Source organism: Puma concolor, chromosome D3, assembly GCF_028749965.1.
Source record: "Puma concolor isolate L17-30 chromosome D3, mPumCon1.1.hap2, whole genome shotgun sequence".
NCBI classification, from domain to species: Eukaryota; Metazoa; Chordata; class Mammalia; order Carnivora; family Felidae; genus Puma; species Puma concolor.
In genome coordinates this window covers 10865237-10890408 of record NC_141678.1, presented here as the reverse complement: position 1 = coordinate 10890408, position 25172 = coordinate 10865237, and the positions used below count along the sequence as shown (strand labels likewise).

At 53.9% G+C, this 25172-nt stretch overlaps 1 protein-coding gene across 4 annotated transcripts in view; it reads right to left on the bottom strand.

Moving 5' to 3' along the window:
* TPCN1 (two pore segment channel 1) overlaps window positions 1–24662 on the bottom strand; it is a 62325-nt gene extending 37663 nt beyond the window's left edge. Inside the window, exons 1-2 of one of the 4 annotated variants that reach the window (XM_086681753.1) lie at window positions 24488–24662; window positions 21257–21490 (exon numbers count right to left, since the gene is read on the bottom strand). In XM_086681753.1, the coding sequence (XP_086537879.1) occupies window positions 21257–21368 (112 nt within the window). In that variant the 5' untranslated portion in view covers window positions 21369–21490; window positions 24488–24662. Of the gene's footprint in view, window positions 1–2627; window positions 6764–21256; window positions 21494–24487 lie in introns of those variants that run through there. The other 3 variants (XM_086681752.1, XM_086681755.1, XM_086681754.1) reach the window with 3 other exon arrangements.
* Between the last annotated feature and the right edge of the window lie 510 nt (window positions 24663–25172).

Here is a 25172-nt window from a genome sequence, read left to right as displayed (position 1 = left end):
GAGAAGCACTGGGCCTCGCACAGACCGCCATTCCCGTGGGCCGGAGCTCTTAGGATACCCAGGGGGGCCGGGAGTGACTGACGGACAGGCAGAGGGTCTTGGTAGGGGGTGACAGGAGAATATTTTCCTGGACCTAACGTGCTGAACGGAGCAGCCACACCCATACGAATCCCAGGGCAGGAGGCTCCTCGAGAGTCAGGAGGTTCGCCCCTCATATGCCCTTCATTCATCCTGCTGAATGACCCCCAGACACTGGCTGTGCCTGGACCATGAGATCCCACAGCTTACCCCCTGCCACCCCCTGCCATGGCCCGAACCACCTCTTTCCCGGGGAAGCACAACCCCTTCTGCTGACTGGGCTCCCTACTTCCCACCCTGCCCCTGTCTAGTCTCTACACCGAAGAAGTCCTCTGTGTGTGTGTGTGTGTGTGTGTGTGTGTGTGTGTGTGTGTATTTTAAGTAAACTTTATAGTTCAGTATAACAATAATCTTTTAAAAACTTAAACCAGATGGTATCCCTTCTCTGCCCCAAATAGACCACAGCAGCCAGCTCCCGAGAAAACGCTGAAGTTCTTCCCTGGATTAAAACGGCCTATGAGGCCATGGGTGGTTCAGTTAGTTAAGCATCTGACCCTGGATTTTGGCTCAAGTCACGATCTCATGGTTTGTGAGTTCGAACCCTGAGGTGGGCCCTGTGCTGACAGTGCGGAGCCTGCTTGGGATTCTCTCTCCCCCTCTGCCCCTTGCTCACGCTTCTCTCTCTCAAAAAATAAACTTAAAAACATAAATAAATGAAAGAAAATGGCCTACGAGACCAAGATCTCTCACCCCACCCACCCTCTCGCTCCTCAGGACCTTTGCACTTCCTGTTCCCTCTGTCCTCCCCGGGCTTCTCGCATCTTTGGAAGTCACATCACTGGCACCCCCTGTCCTCATGCTGCTCTGGGCTTCCTGCTGGGGTTGCATCGCCACCCGGCAGGGCATTTATTTACTTGTTGGCCTGTTTAGTGCCTGTTTCCCTGCCTGGAATGGCAGCTCCACGAAGACAGGGACTTTTGTCTTGTGGTGTCCCCAGAACCCAGGACAGTGCTGGGCATGATGTATGAGTGCTCAACAAACATATCCGAAGTGAAGTGAAATGATGCTTTTCCTTGAAGATTCCAGGAAGCAGGGTCCCAGGCCAGTGGCTGGAGGGCAGGGCCCAGGAGGAATGCACAGAGTAGGCTCCCTCAGGAGGGCAGTGGGGGTGCCTGAGGGTATTAAGGGGCACCAACTTGATCTCTCGTGTTTTCTAAAAATCATTCTTGTAAGACTTTGCTGGAGAGTCACTATTTTGTATGAGTAATTCAGGGCAGAACCTTAGAAAGAAAGGGAAAAATGGGACTAGCAGAGCCAAGAAAGAAGTCTCCCCTCCAGGGCGGACTTTGTTCTAACCATTCAACCTGGTGTTTGCGCAACACAGAGAACTTGGCTTGCTTACTAGGTCCCCAAAGGCAAAGCCCCACAGCTCGTTTGTGGCGCTTATACTCGGGGAGGGCTGAAAGGCCCTCGGGGCTGCAGGGCTTTTCAAGAAAGCCATGGGGGATTTCACGGAGCCCCCTTCACACCTGGCTCCAAGGGCTGGGCAGCACATTTAGAGATTATATTAGAGATTACAGAAAGGGCGCAAATGGAAGGCAGGGAGCCTCTGGCTTCTCCTGTTCAGTTTATAAGCAGCCCTCACGCAGAGGGGGCGGCCCTGAGGCCAAGTCCAGAGGGATTTTCAGTGCACCGCACAGCAAATGAGGGCGGGGGGCGGGGGTGGGGTGCTGGGGCACCACGTGGGTCCTAATTCCCTGCCTCCAAATGCTGCTTCCCACTTCCTAGGTTGGAAAAGTGGCCACACAGGGGCGATGGAAATGCTCCAAATCCCAAGTGCTTTATTGCCGCAGCATAAGGCATGCTCAAAGGCTCAGCAGCTTCCGAGAGCGGCAGGACAATTATCGTCCATAAAGGAGAGGAAGGCAGGGGTGCAGGGGGCAGGTGAGCAGCGACAGAGTCGAGGAGCAGCCAAGCCCGGGGACGCAGACTGTGGGCCTATAGTTCCAACAATGGGGTATCCGGGGGCACAAGGCCCTGCTTGCTGGGGAACAGACACCCCAGTGGGCTTCCTTAGGAAACCGGGAACTGAGAGGTGGTGCAGGGACTCCTAGTTGCCCTGAATGGTCACCGGGGCACGAAGTGCCAGGGATAACGTGTTCCCACGTCCTGGTTAAAGCCTACACATCGTGCCCACTGGGTCTGCCGCGGATCGCCTGCCTGGGGAGCCTCAGGCCCCAGTGGCTGTAAGCAGCCAGCTGCCCTGGCCACCCGGGCCAAATCTGCCCCCACGCCTCCAGGTGAATGGCTGGTGCTCCCGTGAGTGCCCTCTGCAAGAGGAGAGTCCTGGATAACAAAGCAGTCAGGGGGCCTCTCACCACAACACCCCAGGTCCAGCCCAATCCCGGGGGCCGGGATGGCCTCTCACACAGAGGATTATTAGAGACCTCACGAGAATCAACCCGTGAGACCTCAGTCTTGGGCACTGGCCTCACCCGGAGCACGGTGGGCTCTTCCTGGAGAGCTGGAAAGGTAAGGTCAAGGCATACCGCAAGGGCCCAGCTGGTGGAGACGAGATGACCTCACCACGGGGCTGTCGGGAATCTGGCCCTCTGCCACCTCCTCCAGGAAGGCGGTGGCTGGCCCTCGCCTCTGCATGTCTGCTTTCCTGGGAGGCGGCTGGGCTGGAAGCGGGAGGGAAGAAGGGGAAAGACACGCAGCAGGTGCAGGAGGGTGGGAGGAGCCTCCACCCTGCCCAGGCCCTCCCAGCAAGCCAGCTTCTCCGTTGGCCCCCAGGAGGTTTCTAGAAGGGCCGGAGGAAGCTGGCCAGGAACATTCTTGGCAAAACCAAGAAGGTCCCATTCTGTGCCTCCGGGGAAAGTTCCCCGAAGGGAAACATTTCGTCCCACACTTCTGCTGCCCTGGGCAGAGAGCTCTCATGCGGAAACCAGGCGGGCGGGCGGCAGCCTCTTCAGGCCAGCAGACCTCAGCCACGGAAGATTTATGCAACACCTGACCCTTAACTACCCTCCCTGAACCTTGGCAATCAGCCCCAGGGAGGTGAACAGAAAATCACCGGCAGGAGGAGGGGAAGGAGCTGAAAGAAAAGGCCCAACGGGCAGGCATTGGGATACGAAACACCAGTAACAAAAAACTGACTCCAAGTAGGAGAGAAGTTCCCCATACAGAGGACAGGCCGACAAGCGAGGATATGACCTGTTTGCACAGATGGTAACGCTTCCTCCACGCTGATGTAACAGGGCCCAGACGCTCCCTGCAAAACAGCTGGCTGCTTTGCATGCAGCCTCTGAAATGACCCTGCGGGGAATCCAAGGTTTCCGTTCGCTGGAGCACAGCGTGCGGCAGCATCCTGGTGGTGCCGGGTAAATAGAAACAGTTTCCATATGCCGCCATAAAGCAGCACCAGGGAGGAGGCGGAAGGAGCCCGCAGGAGGGGAGGGCTTCTATGTCCCAACCCCCACCCAGCAAGGGCAGGGTCGGCACAGGCGGGGTAAAGCCACTGCGACCTTCCTCTGGGGCCTAGACAAAGAGGTCGCCTCTGAGCTCCTGGACGGGAGAGGATGCCAGGCCGTGACCGCTTCCGGGCAGGTTTACACGGGGGAGGGACTCCAGCCCCATTCAATCCTTGCTCCTGTCCCCCCCTCCTCTTACATGTCCACAACCTCGCCCATTCTCAAACACACACACCGTCCGCATCCTCTTCGAGATAAAACACCCAGGTTCACTCCCGACGGTGCCCCTCCCCTCCCCCGGTTCACCATCGGAGTCCCCGGAGCCTCAGTTTCTTCAGCCATTAGCTGGGACTGGGGCCAACCGAGCTCCGGGCATCACAGAGACAAATGTGAATACCCACAGAGCACCCGGAGCCCTCCGGAAACCGGTGCCCGCCAGAATGAACAACGAGCAATCGCCCGACCGTTCGCCAGTTGTCGCTGAGAGCCCCACTCCATGGGAAAAAGCTCGAAGAGAAGAGGAAAATAAACCAGAGTGACACTGATGAGTTTTCCGGGCGTAGCGCTGCCACCCGGCTTCTGCGCTGGCTGGCTCTTCAAAGCCCCCCAGATAAAAATCGAGCAAAAGGCCCGATGCTGCAAGAAAGCAGAGTGCACATCTCCTTTGCTCAGGCCTTCCCTTTCTGCTGACTGGCTGCAAGATGGCGAGGGAGGCAGACCCATGTTGCAGCGCACGCTAGTCGGGACTGCAAACCCGGGCAGGGCCCCGGGCAGATAGACCGACTCCGGAAAGGCAAGAGCTGGCACAGAGCCAGCCTAGCTGAATCACTGGCCTCAAGCCCGAAACCCGTCCTGCCAAAGGCTCAGGCCAGAGGAGGAAAGGGAAAACAAAAGGCTCAACTAGGCCAGTACTATGGGTCATGCACTGTTCTAGAAGGAGAGACCCTGGTTTGGAAGAGGCCAGGGTAATGCCCTGTGCTACCTCTAACTTTGTTTCCGGCCAGCTGACAGGGACCTACGGGATTCCCTGTAATACATGAGCTCAGCACAGAAGGGCCTTGAACTGGCAGGGGAAATGGCTAGAGGGTTGAGAGCAGCAGCTGGGAAACTGAGTGCCTCTTAATACTTTAGGGTAGTGATCACCGCCCCAGGTGCCCACCCTCAACTGGCTACACAGGGCCCCTGGCATCCTGAGGTTGCAAACATGACCTTGACCGCAACTCTCCAGGCTTCATACGTCATGTCGTGATTTGGAGGAGAACGAGGGAGGGTGAAACCTTAAAAGGCTGGCCTTCTTGATACAAACAACTATGGTTTAATTGAAGGACACATTTATGCAGCACCTACTGTATACCAGGCATGGTGCCAGGCGTTGGATTCGAAAAAGTCAAACCCTGTACTTTGTCCTCATGAGGCCCACAATCAGGAGGCAAAAGAAGGAAAGTGATCCTGTGCAATAAAGCCATTTCTTACTTACAACAGCCTAGAAAAGGATGTCACAGCTACCTTCCACGGGGGCTAGTGGGCAGAGGCGGGGGCGGGGGGATTCAGGGGTGATGTCTGGGCCACTTCTGAAGGATGAAGGATGAAGGAGGTTCACAAGGTGGATGGGGTTGTGGTGAGGGGAACACTCCAGAAACAGGAAAGGTCATGCATAAAGCTCAGAGAAGCAAACAGCAGGGCGTGTCTGGGAGACCGCAGAGGGTTCAGGGATCTTGAGGCTGACACGGGAGGAGACAAGGCGGGAGCCGCGCGAGGGCCGTCCGCCACATTAGGGAGACGGGACCCGAGCCCCCGGGTCCCAAAGGGAAGCACTCTGACCAGGTGCACCAACCAGAAGTCCGCGGGGAAGCGGTTGTCTTGGGCAGCATCATAACCCCATCTACAAACCAGTGCACGGCGAAACTGCAAGTTCGCTCTCCCAGGGGAGCACAGTGAGAGCACCTGTGTAGGGCAGGTGCCTGGCCAGGAGGCACCAAGCTCACTTCCACCGTCGAAGGCTCCTCACCACCCTGGTCTCGCGACTCCTGCACATCCCCCGCCACCCCTCCTGCCAAGGCAGAGAGAGAACTGTGGCCGCCGGACGCCCGCAGGTAATCTCTTGGGGAGGCAGGATGGCATTTCTCCTTCCTCCGTCCGTGAACTTCAAGACTTGGCTTGCAATTCTACTCCCTGCCCCTGTGTCACTGGCTTCATTGAAACGAAGGGCTTTCGCCGGAACGGATCACTCACCGAAAAGTACTTACTGAGCACCTACCATGCACAAAGTGCTTCAGGTGCCTTGAAAAGAAATGTTGTAAGGTCTGTGCACACGTCAAAGGCCCCTCGCTTCACACACACACACACACACACACACACACACACACACACACAGTCTGCAAGCCCCACTGTTTACCCAACGAGGAGTGCAGCACCTGTGCGAACATCTGTCCTGCATTCACTCAGAAGCATCAGAAATGCTAATTGTGAACTGCACAGGGACAGGGAAGGAGCTGTGGAAGAACAAATGGGGATGAGAGGCATTTTTCACTGCACGCTGGCACCCCCGGAGCCCCTGCAAGAGGCCAACAGACAAGTGGCGCGCGGGGGACGAGTCTGGCTGTGAGACCCACTCTCCGCATCAGCTGACGGTCGGCTCAGCACAGATCAGAGGTCTGCACCAGCCCCTGCCCAGGAGCACCCAGGGGGCTGGCTGGACCCGGCCTGCACAAACCCTGGCCTCACCCCAGCATCTGGATCATCTGTGGCTGCCGGCGGTTCTGCTCAGAAGAGTGAGGCGGCCGGGGGCACAGGCCCGCTGGGGAGGTGACAGCGGTTGGAAGGCGACAGCCTGCAGAGAGCTTGAGCCCTGAGGCGTGCCACTGTCCAGGGGCCCGGGCTTGTCTGGCTACTGCTGCTCCCAGAGGACTGTGAGAGCCTGCACCGTCCGTGGGCAGCCCCTGTGCTCAGCCTCTGCTTCCTGTTTTCCTCAGTCTCCCTTCCTGCCACGTGGGGAAGCAGCCAAAAAGAAGCATCACAGACAAACATACAATGGCGGGGCACGTGCATGACACAGTCAGTCAAGCGTCCGGCTCTTGGTTTTGGCTCAGGTCACGATCTCACTGTTCACGAGTTCGAGCCCCATGTCGGGCTCTGCACCGACAGCGCGAAGCCTGCTTGGGATCTCTCTCCCTCTCTCTCTCTCTCTCTCTGTGCCCCTCCCCTGCTCATGTCCTCCCTCTCTTTCACTCTCTCTCTCAAAATAAATAAAGAAACTTTAAAAGTATATATTAGAAAAAGGAAGAAACATACAAGGGCAACCAAGAAGCCAAGCTAACAAGTAGCAAGAGACAGAGCTGCTTGAATTAAATTATCCCTGCAGCGCGCCCAGGATGGTGGTCAAGGGTGTAAACGTATTATTCCCCCGTTTACCATGGGTACCATGGGTAAGAAAGCGCGAACAAACCAGCTAACGTTCCTTAAGAGGAAGGCAGAGATTTTAATAAGAGAAGACCACGTTCGAGCTCTCAGTCCAGAGTCCTTCAGCTGCCTACTCAGGGCTCAGGAAGGGGCAACATGGCTACTGTGTTGAAACTGAAACCCTGATACTTTATTATGACTTAGGGCTTCCACTCACCGAGTTGGTCCTAGGAGATGTCGTGTGGAATTTCCCACTTAATCTTTACGTCCACCCTGAATGCAGTTATTCTTATCCCCCCTTCTACAGGAGGAGAAGAAAGTGAGAGAGAAAGTGGTGAAGTTCCTCATCGGAGTCTCCAAGGCCACCAGCAGGCGATGCCGGAATTTCAACCCCATCCTTTGCTATAGACTGAGACGCTCTGAAGAAACAGTAGACGGGACATGTGCCAGCAGATAAGATCGCCCACCCAACACACACACATTTCTAGCGACCTGCGAGTTCTCCAGGCCACCCCCCTCTCCAGACTGGTGAGTCTCTGTGTACCTTGGGCCAGTGTTTGATCTCTAAACCGAAACAGCACAAAATAACCTACAATAACACCAAACGGGGCAACTGGCCTGGAGGCGGAGTGGACTTTGGTACCGATCGGATCTGAGCCCTGTCGAGGCGACCAGACTGGCCCCGGGGTGCACCATAAAAGCTGTGATTGCAGACGACAAGGCAAGCCAGCCAAGTGCGAACAGCCGAGCCCGCAAGAAGAGGGCACCCTCGAGAGTCACAGAGAGAAGACATCACGCTTGTCGACGACCACCCACAAGTGAAAGCCAACACATCCGGCTGCTTGGAGGGGCTCCAAGCCATTAGCCTGCACTGAGCACAACCACTCTGCCCGAGCTGATTTTCAGCAAGAGCTAAAGGAATGAAAAAAAAAAAAATCTTTTTTTAAATAAAAACCCGATCTAACAAAAAGAGAGATTAGCAAGAGAAAAAGGCAGCCTTTTCCTCTTGCTAAAGGTGGGGTGGTGGGGCGAGGTGTGGGAAGGTGGGAGCTGAGCACCCGGGGCCTCCGTGACAATTATGGGACGTGTGGGTTCCTAGAGAACTGGGAAGGTGTTAAGAAGCAGAGACCTGGGGCGCCTGGGTGGCTTGGTCGGTTAAGCGTCTGACTTCAGCTCAGGTCACGATCTCGCGGTCCGTGAGTTCGAGCCCCGCATCAGGCTCTGTGCTGACTGCTCAGAGCCTGGAGCCTGTTTCAGATTCTGTGTCTCCCTCTCTCTCTGCCCCTCCCCTGTTCATGCTCTATCTCTGTCTCAAAAATAAATAAATGTTAAAAAAAAAAATTTAAAAACAGCAGAGACCTAACCGTCCAAAAAGCTGGCTATTCCCAGGGGCGGCGGGGGTGGGGCCCTGCCTAGACTATTTCTGGCCTGTCACATGTGTTTGCGTCTCCTTGTCACCCCAGATGGCTCCAGGAGCCGGTTACACTGTGACCCGCGGAGTCACCTGGGGCCTTGGGTGTTCTCTGAACCTGGTGAGTCACTTCCAGATAGGCTACTTGACATCTGTTTATGAAGCGCCCGGAGTATGTGCAGAAAAGACACAGTCTTTGCCTTTGCAAAACTTGTACTACTAGAAAGAGGCACAGTTGTATACATCAGCACCCACAACAACAGCACCCACCCAGACGTTACACTGAGTCGGGCACTCCGCCTTCCTGCCCGGTCCACCCCAGCCACCTCAAATGGGCATCCGGAGACACTCGAAAGAAATCCACTAACAGGTTAATCCCTGATTGGAAGGAACGTGGTTTATAAAACCCAGCTCGGCACTGGATGACCTAAGGGGTATTAATCATACTACGAAAGGAAGCTTTGCCAAACTCGGCTCTCTTGCCCATATTTTAAATTATCTACTTCACCAAAATCCCATTTTCTCACAATCTTTAGGAATCCATCATGGCACAAAGCAAACCGCGACTCAGTACATAAGACATTAATCAAATCTATCACATGCAGGTGCCGGGGAGGGAGCGGGCCTCTGGGCGCAGGGAGCAGAGAATGAGGTGCACACAGCATATTCAGAGAATGAGAGGGTGTGGACAGGCGACCACTACCCTAACCGATTAGGGAGGCTTGCGGAAGGCTGTGTGGAAGAACGGGACAAAGGTCTTCAGCCGGTGGAAAGCCGGAGTGGGAAGAGGTCAGAAGCAAGAGACAGCAGCCCATGGGAGGTTGGGGAGTGAAAAGTGGTTCAAACAACAAAATGAATGAGACTATATGAGTGGCGCCATGCTGTAAGACTTCTGATCATTGGTTCTGATTTCCGGGGTGGAGGAAAAGAACGGAGGCCAGTCAGCCAGGAGTGTAACCGAGACGAAATTTCTCATGGCCTGGAAAGCGCTGGGGCAGCTGCCAGAGGCTGGGGGCAGGCAGGCAGGGAAGGTGGGTCAGAGCATCTGCTTTTCAAGGGCTTCGTCTTTCACTTGACCCAAGAACTTGGCCTACCCTTCACGGAGTGAGCGGGCGTAAGTTTACGGTTTCCTTCTCTACACTGGGAGGCGAGTGAAACTTTCAAGGCCGCTAGGGCCTAGGCAGAGAAGCACACGCGGGGGCAAGGTCGGAGAGCAGAGGCGGCAGGGGTCTGCGATGAGGGCAGACCTACCTGCCCGAGCGCCCACCCGGCGGAACGAACGGGCCCCACTCCTTCATGCCTCCAACTGCGCGTCTGCAAAACGGGGATGCATACCATCGCTGCCCACGGGCCGCTAGGCTAAACCAGTTAGAAACGTGATTACACACAACCTTTCCAACCACAATCCACTATCACAGCACTTGCTGCCTCTAATGAGAGAGCATCAACACCGGCTGGGGCAGGGGGAGACACTCTTCATGGCAGCATAAAGGACCCTGATTTGCAGCTAGTGGATCCACCGTGGGGCCAGGGAGCAGGGGGTGGAACCCAGAGCGCGCACGGAGGGAGAGGTTTGCAAGTGCGGCTCCATATGCCGGCTGAAGCCACCAAACCTTCACTTTGGAGAATCCCCAGACATAACGGAGTCTTTCATGGAAATAGAAACCCCTAAATTGTGCCTAAAAAAAAAAAAAAAACACACTGCTTCTACAATATTATGTTCCATGCTTGCTTTTATAGCTAAAATACACAGAGATAAAAAAAATATATATATATCTATATATATAAATATAGATATAGATATAGATATATATATAGATACACACACACACACACACACACACACACACACACACACACACATAGGGGCACCTGGGTGGCTCAGTCGGTTAGGCCTCCATCTCTGGCTCAGGTCTCGATCTCGTGGTTCGCGAGTTTGAGCCCCACGTTGGGCTCTGGGCCGACAGCTCAGAGCCTGGAGCCTGCTTCGGATGCTGTGTCTCCTCTCTCTGCCCCTCCCCCACTCACACTGTCTCTTTCAAAGATAAACATTGAAAAAATTTTTAAAAATGTGTATATATATATATATATATATATATATATATATATATATACATATATATATACATGTATTTTTTAAATTTGCAATCCAAATACCCCAGTTGTATGCCAAGATATCACTTCCTCAGTACACAAAGGGTGGTTATAAGGACAGAATCCAACCCTCCTTTTCTCCACGGAGGGGAAAAAGCTTTCTTTTCACATAAAAGCTTTCTCGTGAAGGGGGACAGAGTTAGATCTAGCTTCCTGGCTGAGCCAACTGAGAACTTCCTGATCAACCCTCGATTACAATGGATTGTTGAGGGGGTCCTGTCAGTGCTATGGAACAAAGCAGAAACTTATCTGCCGGATACAGCTGGACACCATGCCTTTTCCAATCAGGAGAGTAGGTCCTTTCTGATCGTAAGGGCTTGGTGTGGTGGGGCTAGGAAAGGCATGGGGGGGGGGGGGGCCAGGGCATAGCAGAATATACTCATCCCGATCTCACTCTTCCTTCACTAACTCCTTGCCCTTTTGTCAGACCCCGTCCCTGATGTTTCTAGAAGGCCCTCACCTATGCCCCAGGGCAGGGGACCCTGGGCGAATACTCCTCAGTTCTATTTTGTCCAGATGTTTCCTGAGTGCCTAGCATGAGGCAGGCACAGCGCTGAGCCTCAGGACTGCGGATGACCCGGCCCCGGGGAAGTCCAGAAAAAAAATGCCAAACCTGGCTCCTGCCGCTACAGAATATCCTGGGAGTCTGTCTCCTCTCCATGCACCGCCCAATCTCCAGGAACAAAAGTCACTGCTATCCGGGGCTCACCCACCTCAGGGTTTCTAAGGAAGGATATCACGGTGGCTGGAGAAGGCGTCCAGAGTTGGCAAGAGGTCAGAGGAAAGAGGTTTTGTCATCATGTCACCAAACACACATAGTAGCTCCTGTGCCCAAGTTCACAAACTCCTGCTGTTGGCATTCTAGGCTCTCCATAAAATGGGTCTGCCTGCTCTGACCCAAATAATAATGACCAACATCCAGCAGGTGCTCAATCCGGCATAAGCCAGGCACTGTGCTAATCGCCTGATATATGCCATCTCGTTTAACCCACGGCCGTAAACAGCAGAGCCCATTCAAACTCAGGTGGTTTGAGAGCCTATACTCTTTTTTTCTTTTTTTAACATTTATTTATCTTTGAGAGACAGAAAGAGACAGCACGAGCCAGAGAGGGGCAGAGAGAGAACGAGACACAGAATCCGAAGCAGCCTCCAGGCTCTGAGCAAGCTGTCAGCACAGAGCCTGACGCGAGTCTCGAACCCACGAACAGTGAGGTCATGACCTGACCCTAAGTCGGACGCTCAACTGACTGAGCCACCCAGGTGCCCCCGAGAGCCTATACGCTTAACTATGGCCCACATCTGATGCGCCCCTAGCGTGCTGGCCTCTGGCCTGCACACGTCCTTCCCTCTGCCCGCGCCACTGCCCCTGCCCGTCTCCCCAGCATCCCCGATGCCACCTGTCCCCAAATGCCACCTGGCCACAGGCCCGTCTGCTACTCCCCTAGATGACTCTCTGCTGTCATTTGCTCTCTTGACTCCTGCCACGGTGTCGCTGCCGCGGTAACCTACCATCGAAATTTACTCCAAAGGCAACAAACCCAAACACCTACAGGCCCCAGGTGGGTAACAAACCCAGGAAGCTGGGGTGTGTGAGGCCACAGGGGCTGTGTGCTCATTCTGTGACCAAGCATAATGGCTGCTTGATCACGCCACCCCTGGAAACCGTTCAGGCCGAACAAAACAGGTCCCACCGTGTCCCTGGGCTGCCACCATGTTAGCCAGTCTCCACATCCAGCTCCAGCCACTCTCCACAGGGCGGCCTGAGTGAATTCTCCGACAACGCCCCTGAAATGTGACCGCGTCACTCCCCTGCCAGAAGCACCCTCTCGGTCTTCTCCATCACCCAGGATGAGGCCCCAACTCCTGAAGTGGACGGGGAGAGACCCTGTAAGATCTGGAGACAGTCTGTCCTCCCCACCCTCCAGCCCAAGCACTTCCCATACGCACCCACTCCGACACCTGCGGGCCTCTGCCCCCTGTTCCCTTCCTCTGGAACGGTCTTCCCCCCCCTGCCGCTCTTACACTAGCTATTCAACTGTTACTTTATTTTTTAATATTTACTTTTGAGAGAGAAGAGAAAGACAGAGCATGAATGGGGGAGGGTCAGAGAGAGAGAGGGGGACACAGAATCTGAAACAGGCTCCAGGCTCCGAGCGGTCAGCCCAGAGCCCGACGCGGGGCTCAAACCCACGAACCGTGAGATCGTGACCTGAGCTGAAGTCGAAAACTTGAAACAACTGAGCCACCCAGACGCCCCTTCACTGTTACTTTTTTTTTTTTTTTTTTCCTAATTTCTAACACCGGCCTGAATCTTTATTATACATCTCAAAGTCAAAGCCAAAAAAAAAAAAAAAAAAAATTCCCAGCCCCAGTTTGGATCAAATAGCTAAGAACAGAGAAGATGGTCTTAAAGTTGGACAGGATGCAAATGAAGAGAAAGAAAGGACAATGGGCCCCCCAGCCGAGAGTTCCAAGAACTACAACCCAGAGGGAGGAAAGTATAAACAGAAGAGGAAGACAAAGGGGTTTGTAGGAGATGCGCCCACCTGCTCTGCCCTCTCATCCATATGTGCCCGGCCTGGCACGTCCGCCCCCAAGCTCCGGCCTCCATTCCACAGACGGATGAAATCTGGGCTTTCTTTAGGCAAATCACATGGAAGCAGAGAACGAAATCCCCAGGGCCTTTCCAATTCCCACTGAATGCCACCCAAAGGTCAAGAATACTTCATGGGCCGTAGTTCCTTGGTCGGTTTTATACTGTTTCCTTATTTTGAAGTACTTTGTTCTGAACACGAAGCCAAGGCTGAATTCGTGTGTTCCAGCTCAGAGGTCATAAAGCAGCAGCCCAGTGACCAGGTTGTATTCGGCCGGCTGTGTTTAAGAAATAAGAACGAGTTACTGATATTTAAAAATCAGAAGACTTCCAGGGTGCCTGGACGGTTCAGTCAGTTACACATCTGACTTCAGCTCGTCACGATCTCATGGCTCGTGAGTTCAAGCCCCGTGTCGGGCTCTGTGCTGACAGCTCAGAGCCTGGAGCCTTGCTTCGGATTCTGCGTCTCCCTCTCTCTCTGCCCCTCTCCCGTGCTCACTCTGTTTCTCTCTCACAAAAATAAACACTAAAAAAAGGTTTTTTTAAATAATAAAAATAGAAATCATAAGACTTCCGATTAAAAATGTAGGTTTGGACTTCTCCTGCAACACTGGAAAATGTGGTAACAACCTGCCTGTGATCCTGCGTGGCAGTGAGTGACCAGAGTAAAGGGGCAGCCGCCCTTTACACAGCAGCACACACACTCCCCAGTGTGCCCCAGGCCTACAGGGCTCCAGGCCAGCTGAGCTCTCAGGCCCTATCCTATGAGGACAATTCAGCTGAACCAGACCCTCATGAGGTTCGAGAAGAGGAAGAACCACACATTTTTACAGCTAGATAAGTCCTTCCCACAAAGAGCAAACAAGGCAAGAGGGACCCCAGTGCCAAAGAGAGCCCAAATTCCAATGACCTAACTCAGTTATCCAGTCCAAGGAGCATTCTCCAGGGAGGGCCGGATGTGGGGTCCCCTGCCCCTGGAACTGTGACCTAAGAGGATTTTTTTTTTATTCATGTTTGAGAGGCAGAGAGAGACACTGTGAGCGAGAGGGTCAGAGAGAGAAAGGGAGACACAGAATCTGAAACAGGCTCCAGGCTCTGAACTGTCAGCACAGAGCCCGACGCGGGGCTGGAACCCACGAACCACGAGATCATGACCTGAGCCGAAGTCGGACGCTTAACCGACTGAGCCACCCAGGTGCCCCAGCTATGAAAAGGAGCTCCAGGTACGAAACTCCAATTTAGAATACCATGTCTTATAGGAAATAAAAGTTAAAAAACAAAAAACAAGATAAAGACAGAAACCAGCTTCCTTTTGGGAAAGAGAATTCAGCCTAAAATGCTCCCTCCTGCACAGAGTTCACTTCGTGGCATGTGGCACATCAGTTAAGAGCCTGAGTCCGGAGTCAGAAGACCTGCGTTCGATGCCGCCGGCACTTCTTGGCTGCATGACCTCGGGTACGTTTCAACCTCCAAGAGCATCAGTTTGCTCTCCTGTTGACGAGGATCCTGCAAGCGCTGGGAGCACCCAGTGACGGACAGCACAAGCGGAGTGCTCCCGGACACTGCCTGGCACATGGGAGGGGCTCAATACCCGAGAGCCGTTACCAGAAGGGAAGGAGTTAAGAAATGTCCAAATCAAGGAGTTTACCCCAGCAAAGGGAGAACGGAGAGCTGCCTTGTGGGCTCCCCGAACGCAAAGATGGGATGGGGGCAGTCTGGGGACTGGCATCCCTCTCAGAGCTTCCTCTCAAGAGCCCGGGTTCCCTTCGAAGGTGGCCCCAGGGAGAGCACCGCACCCGGAAACCACCAGAGACATGCTGCTGTGAGCCATCTAAGCCCTCCCGGGTGCCCTCCCCGACTCGGAGGCTGAGAAGCTGACGGTTCTGGCTCACGGAGCTCCGGAGCAAATGTGAACTCAGACCTCCCCAAGGCGATGGGTACAGAGCGGGGCTCTCCAGCTCGCACCCAGCTGCCACCGCGCCGTTTCGACGCGGCTGCTCTCTGCGGGCGGAGGGGAGAGATGGCATCTCATGGCAGGGGGGCCCGAGGCAACAGACAGGATCCCCCACGAAGACCGGGAGGGCTGAGGAAGTAAAAGGCTTCAAGTCTGGGTTAGATGGCTGCAACCCAGCATGCCGGGCGCTTGCTCATTTTAATTGGTGCCTCCGCCGGCCCGGTGACACCCGGCATTCTGCCTCGGCTTGGCCCCAAGAAAGCCAAATGCCCAGGCTCCCTGGGAGGCCGTGAAAATCTAATTGCTGCTTGGTCTCCAGCTGCCATGCTGCCTCCGCTTCCTGGCTTGCCGGCGGCCACCCGCTGTGCCAGGAGCGAGGCAAACAGGATTCAGATCCTGGCCTGGGTTCAGGACCCCTATATTCCACAGAAGAAGCCCCGTCTCTGGCCACGACAGTAACGCCTGCCTATGACTAGCCGAACACTCACCACGGGCGGCACACACGTGATCTCACCAAATGCCCCCCAGGAACCCTCCTGGGAGACGCTAGCATGAGCCCACTCCACAGATGAGGAGACTGAGGCTCAGAGAGGCTGAGATCCCTATTCAGGTAGGAGTGGAAGCCTGGGGCTTGACTCTCCGGAGCCCACGTGCTTAACCAGGCCACCATCCGGGGTATCACGGGTGACGAAAGCTACACGGGTCCTCCGGGCTGCATTCACTCTTTTTGGCAAGGTGCTGGAGACGCTTGGTCAGGGAAAGAACCGTGGGCACAGATTTCTGTTGATGGAGAGCCCACCTTGGGGGTGATCATCCTCGGGCGGACAGCCCCCACTGCTCTCTCCCAGCTCATCCTGGCTACACCTGCCCCCAGGCCAACAGCTCTGGCCCACCTTGCCTGAACGAAGACTGTGGAAAAGGAGCCAAGGGTGCCACATGTTGGCCCATGTGGTGGGTGGGGGGAAGGGGGTGCACCTGGAGACAGGAGAGCAGTGGTCCTCTACGTTGCTAGACCTCACACCGAGTTAGGCAACTCCTGATGGCATGCCAGGCATCAGGGTGAAAGAGGAAGACGGGGCTCCTCTGCTCTGTCACCTTAGGCCTTATCCCTGCATGGCCTGTCACCTGGAAACCATGGGCCACCAGCACCGAAGTAGCCTAGGAAGGAGCGCCTGGCTGGCTCAGTCAGTAGAGCATGCGGCTCTTGATCTCAGGGTCGTGAGTTCGAGCCCCACGTTGGGTGTAGAGATTGCTAAAATAAATAAACTTAAAAAAAAAACAAACAAACCCCAAAGTAGCTCATGAGACTAAGTGTGTCAGCCCCTCCCCTCGACCCTAATCCTTCTTACACCCAGAGAAAGCAGCGAGTACAGGCCCATCTTAGGCAGCTGTTGGGTTAAAAGGCAATGAGAAGGCAAAAGGTGAGTGTGACCAGAATTCCCTTGGAAAATCCTTTGTATTGCCCACGGCGTTCACCCTCTACGGTCTAATGGCGGCCTAGACCGCTGCCTGATACACAATGCAGACCGTGAGCTATTTCTAAACCACGCTGTCACACGTCAGCCCCACTGACCATGTTCAAGGTTATTCCTAATTTCCAAGCTTTAAATACCTCTGCTTATACCTGCCTCCTTTATCAACCTGACATCTTCTGCCTATGAGTCATTCGTTAGCATTTCGGCAGCCGCTCTTATAGCCCAGAGAGATGTCTGAATCTTGGATAAAATCCATTCTTGCCCACAAAGGGAAGAAAAAAATCCCAGCCCTCCAATTCCCTGCAGGGATAATATTCCAGCATAGGCCATCCCTAGCACAGGGTCAAAGGTCACAGGCAGCACAGCCAGGCTCCTGCACGGGAGGAGGAAAGGAAAAGGAAAGGAGTGTTACACAGGCCGAACTGTGTCCCTCTGAAATTCCTATTTTTTTTTGGTTGTGTTTTGTTTTTTTACATTTACTTATTTATTTATTTTTGACAGACAGAGAGAGACAGAGCACAAGCGGCGGAGGGGCAGAGAGAGAAGGAGACACAGAATCCGAAGCCGGCTCCAGGCTCTGAGCTGGCAGCACAGAGCCCGGCGCGGGGCTCGAACCCACAAAACGCGAGATCATGACCCGAGCCGAAGTCGGACGCTCAACCGACTGAGCCACCCAGGTGCCCCTAAAATTCCTATGTTGAAGTACTAACCCCCAGGACCCCAGAGTGTGGCTGTGTTTGGAGACGGAGCTTTGAAAGCAGTCATTAAGGTAAAATGAGGTCATATGGCTGGGCCTTAAGCCAATCTGACTGGTGTCCTTGTAAGAATAGATTAGGACACAGACACACAGACTCGGGGACAAACATGTGAGGACACAGTCAGAAGGCAGCTGTCTGCAGGTAAAGGAGAAGGGCCTCAGAGAAAAGCTGATCCTGCCGCGGACGAGATGTTGGACTTCCTTCCGGCCTCCAGAACAAGGTTCACGGCCTTAGAAAGCTGGCTTGGTTCTCAGTGGCTCATGCCCACGTAGCTGCCAACTCCGCTGAAGGCCTCCGTCTAAATCCTGCCAACTCCTTAATACCGAAAGGGTTTACATCAGCCACGGACTGGGTGTCGATGGTGGGAGCCTCTAGGACAATCGGCTGTACTGGGGAAAATGAGACTCTGAGTGCCGGTTAGGAGAAAAGGCAGGGGGAGATACCGCCCGCCTCTGACCAGGTCCCCGACACCACTCCCACGAGCTAGCGACAAGGCCCCCGAAAACCCAATTAGGTTTATTTCCACCATGAGCTGTTGAGTGCCTATGTACCGTAGGCATCGAGCTGGGTGATGCCAAGATGAACGGAACGCAGGGCCCAGCAGGTGATCAGACGGCTAGACAAGTCATTACCACGCAGTAAGCTGCTTGTAATAGTGGGAGCCTCATCTAGACACCAAAGCAGGAAAGGGCAGTGAGTGATTAGCCCTGTCAGGAAGGGGAGGTCCGGAGAAGGCTTCGAAGAGACGGGGGTATCAGCAGGATCTCCAAGGTGGAACTGGAAGCAAGCAGCAATGGCAGCAAACCAGAGGCTGGGCAGAGTCACCAGCGAGGCAGAGCGGCTGAAGAACGCACGGGCCTTTTCACAGAGCCCGAAGCGGCCTGACACCGTGGCAAAGGCAGGAAAATGGGACCATTCAGGCAAGAAGGCACCGGGGCACACAAGGCCAAGGGCGCTGGTAAAGAGTCTGGCCCGCATCCCGTAGGGGTCGGCAAGGTCCTGGGGGGCTGCGAGCTCGGGAAAGCACCGGGTCCGATTTGTGGTCCAGACAGACTGTTCGGGACCACAGGGACGGGGGGCTTTGGGGAGAAGGTCGATGCCAAAATCCAAGCATGAAACGACAAAGGCGTGAACTGAGGCGCAGCAGGTCTCCTCTGAAATCTCTTCTTTCCTCAGAGAGGCCTGACCGATTTGCCGGCAAGGCTTGGTGGGTTACACCCACCAGCTCTTGGAGGTTTGAGCAAATGATCTACTAAGAGGCTGAGAGGGGAAACTGAGGCACCAACACACTGCACGGAAAGTACAGTTTCCCTGGACCTTCCCTTTTTTATTTTTTTTAATGTTTTATTATTTGTTTTTGAAAGGGGGGGGTGGGGAGGGGCGGAAAGAGAGGAAGACACAGAATCCAGAGCAGGCTCCAGGCTCCCAGCTGTCAGCACAGAGCCTGACACGGGGCTTGAACCCACAAACCGCGAGATCATGACCTGAGCTAAAGTCAGGTGCTTAACCAACTAAGCCACCCAGGTGCCCCTATATTTCATTCTTCTTATACAGCCAAAAGGAGCCACCAACTTCACCAAGGTAAGAATAGCCTCACCAGGGGGCGCCTGCCTGGCTACATCGGTCGGCAGTCCGACTTCAGCTCAGGTCATGATCTCGAAGCTCCTGGGTTCAGGCCCCGCGACAGGCTCTGTGCTGACCGCTCGGAGCCTGGAGCCCGCTTCCGATTCTGTGTCTCCCTCTCTCTCTGCCCCTCTCCTGCTGGAGCACTGTCGCGCTCTCTCTCTCAAATATAAATAAACATTAAAAAAAAAAAAAAAGAATAGCCTCGCCAGTGGCCCATCTAAGGTTGGTTTTATTGTCTACTTGGCCTATTTCCCACTCAAGCTCCGTCACTGGTTCCAAACCTGATCCTGACACAGAACTAGGTTGCTCTTCCCACTGATCCGCAGGAGAGCCGAACACCCCGGCCATCAGCTGACACTGTGCAAGGACTTAAAAGCGGCACCCACGACAATGACCAGGATTCCAATTTAGAATCCTGAGCTGGACTATTTCCAGAATGATCCACACCCTTAGCATGTCAACCACCCTCCCCTGTCGTCCATTCCCTTGTTGGCCATGGACGTGACCACCCCTTCGCTAGGGAGTATCCTACTTTCAAGCTGAGACGAGGTCACGTTCATTTACATCACTTTCTTCAAAGCACCTCACACAGGGTGTAGGGGCAGGTATCAGAGGGGCGTTACCGCTTACTAGCTGTCTGACTTTGGACAAGTCACTTAACTTCTCTGAGGCTGTTTCTTCCTCTGTAAATCTGGAAAGTGACAACATGCTCATCTTGATGAGATTAATATATACAAATGCTAAGGGCCAGCACTCGCATTTGTCAAGGGCTTGTGATGGAAAAAAAGGAGAGGAAAAAAGGGAGAAGGAGGAAGGGAGTCAGACAGTCCTGGGTTCAAATGTGACCTCAGCCACTTGCTTGGCTGTGTGACCCTGGGCATGTTATTTCACCTCTCTGACTCACAGTCTCCTCCTCCTTAAAATAGGAATAGTGCCTGTGCTACCAAAGGATCTTAGTTAAGATAACAGAGAAGAGGAGCTTTCACACTCAGCTTGCTAGCTCTAGGGCATCTAAGAAGTGAGCCTGAAATCAGAGCCACTGATTTCTCAGCCCTGAATGGCGCTTAGGGAAGAGATTGATAGTCTAACCTTCCTAGACCACCCAGATCTACCATGGGGGGGCGGGGGGGGGGGGCGGAGTGAATTTGCCAAGCAAGGAGAGGCCAGTTTACAGGGAGCCAGGCCTCCCGTCATACTCTTAGCCACAGGAACAATGCTGTCCTTCATCATTTCCAAGGGGACGCTGCTGAGCTCCCTGCAACCTGACTGTGTTCTCTCTGGACAAAGGAGATGGAAGGGCCAGGCTCGTCTTTCCCGGGGCCCAAATGTGTTCCCATGTGATCTGGAGGACAGCAACAGCCCTCTGTCCTGGCTCAGGAGCATGGCCAGCGGGCAGCACGTCCATTTGGTAAGGAGCTCCTAAAGCATTGACCCCTGACATCTCAGGACCCTCCACAAAACGAAAGTTTATTTTAAGCTCTCCCGGACACCAGGCCTGAGCATGCGAGGGAAATGGCTCTGGGACAAGGACCAGGAAGCTTTTTAAGGTCTCCCATTCTGCCAGAAACACAATTAAAATGTAAAAAATTTAAAGCTCGCCTCTCTTGGGCTCACTTCATGCCAGGCTCTGGTTTAGAGGAAGACACAGAGCAAAACCCCAAACCCTCAAATCAATGGATCACGACAAATGCTCGGCTCCTTCCTGCTTGTCCTGGGCAGCAGCAAGGGCCTGAGCACCCACGTGGAGAAGCACTCAACTCTGCTTTCCTGCCAAAGGTTTCGGGTTGGACAGAGGAGGCCAGGGTTGAAATCGGTGTCTTTCGCTTTTCTTTTTCCTTTTTTTTTTTTTCTTTTTTAAGTAGGCTTCACGCCCAGCACGGAGCCCAATACGGGGCTTGAACTCACAACCCTGAGATCAAAACCTGAGCTGAGATCAAGAGTCGGATGCCTCACCAACTGAGCCATCCAGGTGCCCCTGTTTCCTTTTTTAACAAGGAATGGGGCAGGGAAGTTAGCCAAAGGGCCAATTTGCCTGAGGTCCCCACCGAGCATCCACAAACAAAGCCAGGGTACCTCAAGTGCAAGGGGGGTAAGGCACTGAGGGAACGGAGAGCCCCGGGAGGGGAGGCTCCTCCCTGGAAGAATCCCTAAGCTGGAGGTGCAAGATTAGGACCCCACAGTCTCCTAGTACTTTCTGTGTCAGAACTCAGGGGTCAAATGCAAGGTCAGGCATTGGCATAGGTGCATCTATTACCAGACCACCAAGTCCACAACTCACCCCCTGAAACAGAAGAGGTGTGCCCCTCCCCCGGCAACCCCCTCCCCCCAGTCTTACTTCTGCGAGGCAGCTCCTCTTGGCCCAGGCCGTTGGAGGGAGCTAGTGGGGCACCGCCACCCTCATCCAAGGTCAGGATGAGGGGAACGTCGTCATCTAAACTCACAGCCATGTTCTCTTCTCCTGCAGCCCTCAGGATGCGATGTCCAGAGCTTTGAATAGTCTCTGCTTTGAGCTCTCGTTCAAAGCCACTGGCCCAGAGGTACTTCCCAGAAACTCCTCCATCAGAGGCATCTTCTAGGTTTCGGCGGGAGGGGGGTAAAAAGAGAAAAACAATTATTAAAATACAATCACTGATGAAAACATTCTGGAATCAGACAGTGGCAATGGTTGCATAACCATGCAAATGTACTAAAAAGTACAGAATTGTACCCTTTAAAATGGTGGATTTTTTTATGGTATGTGAATTCTATCTCAATAAAGGGTATTACAGGGGTGCCCGGGTGGCTCAGTCGGTTAAGCGTCCAACTTCAGCTCAGGTCATGATCTCATGGTTCGTGGGTTTGAGCCCCGCATCAGGCTCTGTGCAGCCTGGAGCCTGCTTCAGATTCTGTGTCTCTCTCTCTCTCTGCCCCTCCTCCGCTCCCTCTCTCTCTCTCAAAAATAAATAAACATTAAAAAAAAAACTTTTTTTAAATAAAAAATAGAGTATTACAGTAATAGCATTAAAGTATGGCAGGGAACTGTGTAAGAACAAATACTAAAAATTTAAGCATAATTATGTTTGGAGATTGAGATTATGGCTAATATGTTCCACCACCTCCATCCCTCTTGACCCTTGTTTATGTGTTTTGTGAAGATTTTCGACTTAAAAAAAAAAAAAACCATTAAAATAATAGTAGTTAATACTCATTGAGCATTTACTATGTACCAGGGGTTTTCTAGCAATTTTTAAGTAAAGCTGATTGCAACTTCATTAATAGTAAGTAGGATTTTCTTTTTAAGTTTATTTATTTTGAGAGAGAGAGAGCAAGCGGGGTATGGGTGGGGGCAGGGGGGAGGCAGGTAAGGGAGAGAGAATCCCAAGCAGGCTCCCCACTGTCAGTGCAGAGCTGGACGCGGGGCTTGAACTCACAAAGGGTGAGATCGTGTCCTGAGCCGAAACCAAGAGCCGGACGCTTAACCGACTGAGCCACCCAGGAACCCCGCAAGTTTTAAACCCCGTACTAGCCCCCATTACAGAACGAGAGACTTCAGGCTCAGAGACATTAAGTGACTTGACCAAGAACCCACAGCTCGAAATCCAAACTTTGAACTACACAGTCTGGCTCCGGACCGGTTATCCTAGCCACCACACTACAATTTCTCCCAGACCCAGCCTCGGTGTTTACACAGCACCTAGCTTCAAAGACGTGCAGAGTCAGCGTGCCAGATCACCCACACTTGCCCATATCATTCTTATATAAGAATTATTCTCCCAGATTTAGGTGTTTCAGGAGGAAGGAGACGAGCATTTTTTTAAATGACCTCGCGTCACACAGCAAATGGCGCTCATCCTGGACTCCCCATTTAGAACCCGCAGAACTAGCCTGTTGCGGTTTCCTATTTATACACATTCCCGCTTCCGCTGAGTGGGACCAAAAGCAAAGACTCAGCAGATCTGACGGCAGACCTTTGAACTTAAAGACAGCAGCAGGTTCCTTCCTCAAGCCGAGGCCTTCTGGGCCCCATCAAGTCTGTCTCCAAACTAAACCACTAAATGGCAAGCCGGCCACTTGCTTCTTTCACACGCCACCAGCAAAACCCTGGGCAAGTTCCTGGGCGTCAACATCTTCTTAAAACTAGGCGGTGAAAGTGAGCGCCATTGTATTTGTGAAGCCCGGAGCGCTCTGCCCAGCCAACTTCCTGTGCGACTTTTTTAAGTTTCCCCCAAACCCGGGGATTAATTTTGCTTGGAAACCTCAACAGTGGAGACGCAAGGGAGGAAATCCCAGATGAGACGCCGCCACTCGGGCAGTCTTACGCAGCGTGTGTTTTATTTGTTTTCTCTTCAGTTTAACTTTTCACCACAAGTATTTTCAAACATATTCGGAAATAGACCGAATATGTAAATGAACTTCCTTGCATCCCTCGCGCAGCTTTGACAGTGATCAACGTTTTCTCATTCTCTCCCTGCCATTTACTTTGTAGGTGAGAGGATCTACCAACCTTCTCAACTCATCAAGAAGAGGTTTCTAAATTTTTTTTTTTATCATTGCTACCATACTGGCTAGAGGTTTTTATTTTAACTGTTTAATATATGACTGCTTGCTAACAATGCATGCGGTATGTTAGTTCCGTGGCTCTCTACCAGGGTGATTTGGGCCCTCAGGGGACACCAGTAACATACGGAGACATTTTTGATTATCATAACTAGGGGGGAGGGGTGCTAGTAGGTAGAGGCCAGGGATGCTCCTAAACACCCACCCTGCAACGCACAGGCGAGACCTGCCACAACGGAGAAATATGTGGCTCCAATGTCAACAGTGCTGCTGTTGAGAAATCCTATTTAGCTAATATCCCACTTCACAGATGGGGAAAACTGGGGCTCAGAGGGGCTAATTTAACCTGCCTTTTATAAGCAGGGAAGTGGTAAGAGCCCAGATTTCAACAGCTTAATTTCAGACTGTCTGAATGCGGGGGCCCTCCCCACTCAACCATTACCATCTACCTCCCGGCAGAACCAGACCAGCAATTTGAATTCCAGCCCATCGTCTTGCAGAGAGGGGAAAAGTGAGGCCCAGAGGGGAGCAGGGACTGGCCCAAGGTCACACAGTGCAGGACTCCTGAGTCCCAGCCCAGTGCTCCTTCGGTGGGCTCTGCTCCTCCCTCTATGGCGGACCCAGTAAGGGTCATCCGTGGGGACAGGTCCCAGGAAAGCGGGCCAGCAGCCATCCAGACTCAGGCACGAGACCCTGCGGGTGGGGCGCCTGAGGGCGCCAGGGAGCTGAGCAGATGGCGGGGTCGGGTGGGGGACAAGGAATGCGGGCTCCAGCTCCACGTGCTCCCGGCTCTGGTCCGGGCCCCAACTTGGGGGTCGCCCCAGGAAGCCGGGAGCGAGGAGAGGGGGCGCCAAGCACCGGCCTGGGCTGGAGGGAGAAAAGCGCGGCGATAACTTCCCGAAGTCCCTCTGGGCCCGCCCTGCCCGCCTCCCACAGCCCAGAGCGCGGCGCAACCCCTTACTCCATGCCCTCTGACCCCTGGCCCCTGCCCTCTCCGTCAGGCCATCGCTCGCACCCCTCAGATTCTTACACGCGCCGCCCCAGCAACCCGGACCGCGCGCCGGGGTCCGCACCGTGCAGCCCAGCCCGCCGGCGCCGCCGCCGCCGCCAAAGCCCCGAGCCTGGAGCTGTTGCAGCCGCCGCAGGGGCCGCCACTTCAGCCGCTGCCACCACGGCAGCTGCGCCAGCTCTCTCCTCCGCCGCTTACCGTCCCTTCAACCCCCCCGGCCCCGCCCCATTCCACCTCTTTGCCGCGGCCTATTGGCTACCCAGGCAGCATGATGAGCTCTGATTGGGCAAGCTTCACGTCCTTCCCCAGTTCTCGCCCGCTGCTGATGCAGGATCCCCTGCCCACCTCCTTGGGAAGAGGTGGGACAAAGAAGCTCCGCCCCTTTCCCCACCCACCCCACCCCCGCCTTCCTCATTCAGCCCAACCCAGGGAGAGTCGCGGGCCTTTTCATTGGCGGAGGGCCAGAGAGGCGGTACTCCTGATTGGTCAGGCCTCAGGAGGTGGGGCGGATTGAGCGAAACAAGGAATGGAATGGTGAAAAAGAAAGTCAGTCAGACGCCGAGTCCCTCCTTCCGTGATTGGCGGGTAACCTAGCAACGCAGGTACAACGGAGGTAAGTAACTGCGTTGAGAAACCAGGGCGCTAGGAGCAGGTGAGTGACCCCGGTGGGGAAGGGCCGGGAATGAGCGGGAGATGGGGAATAGGA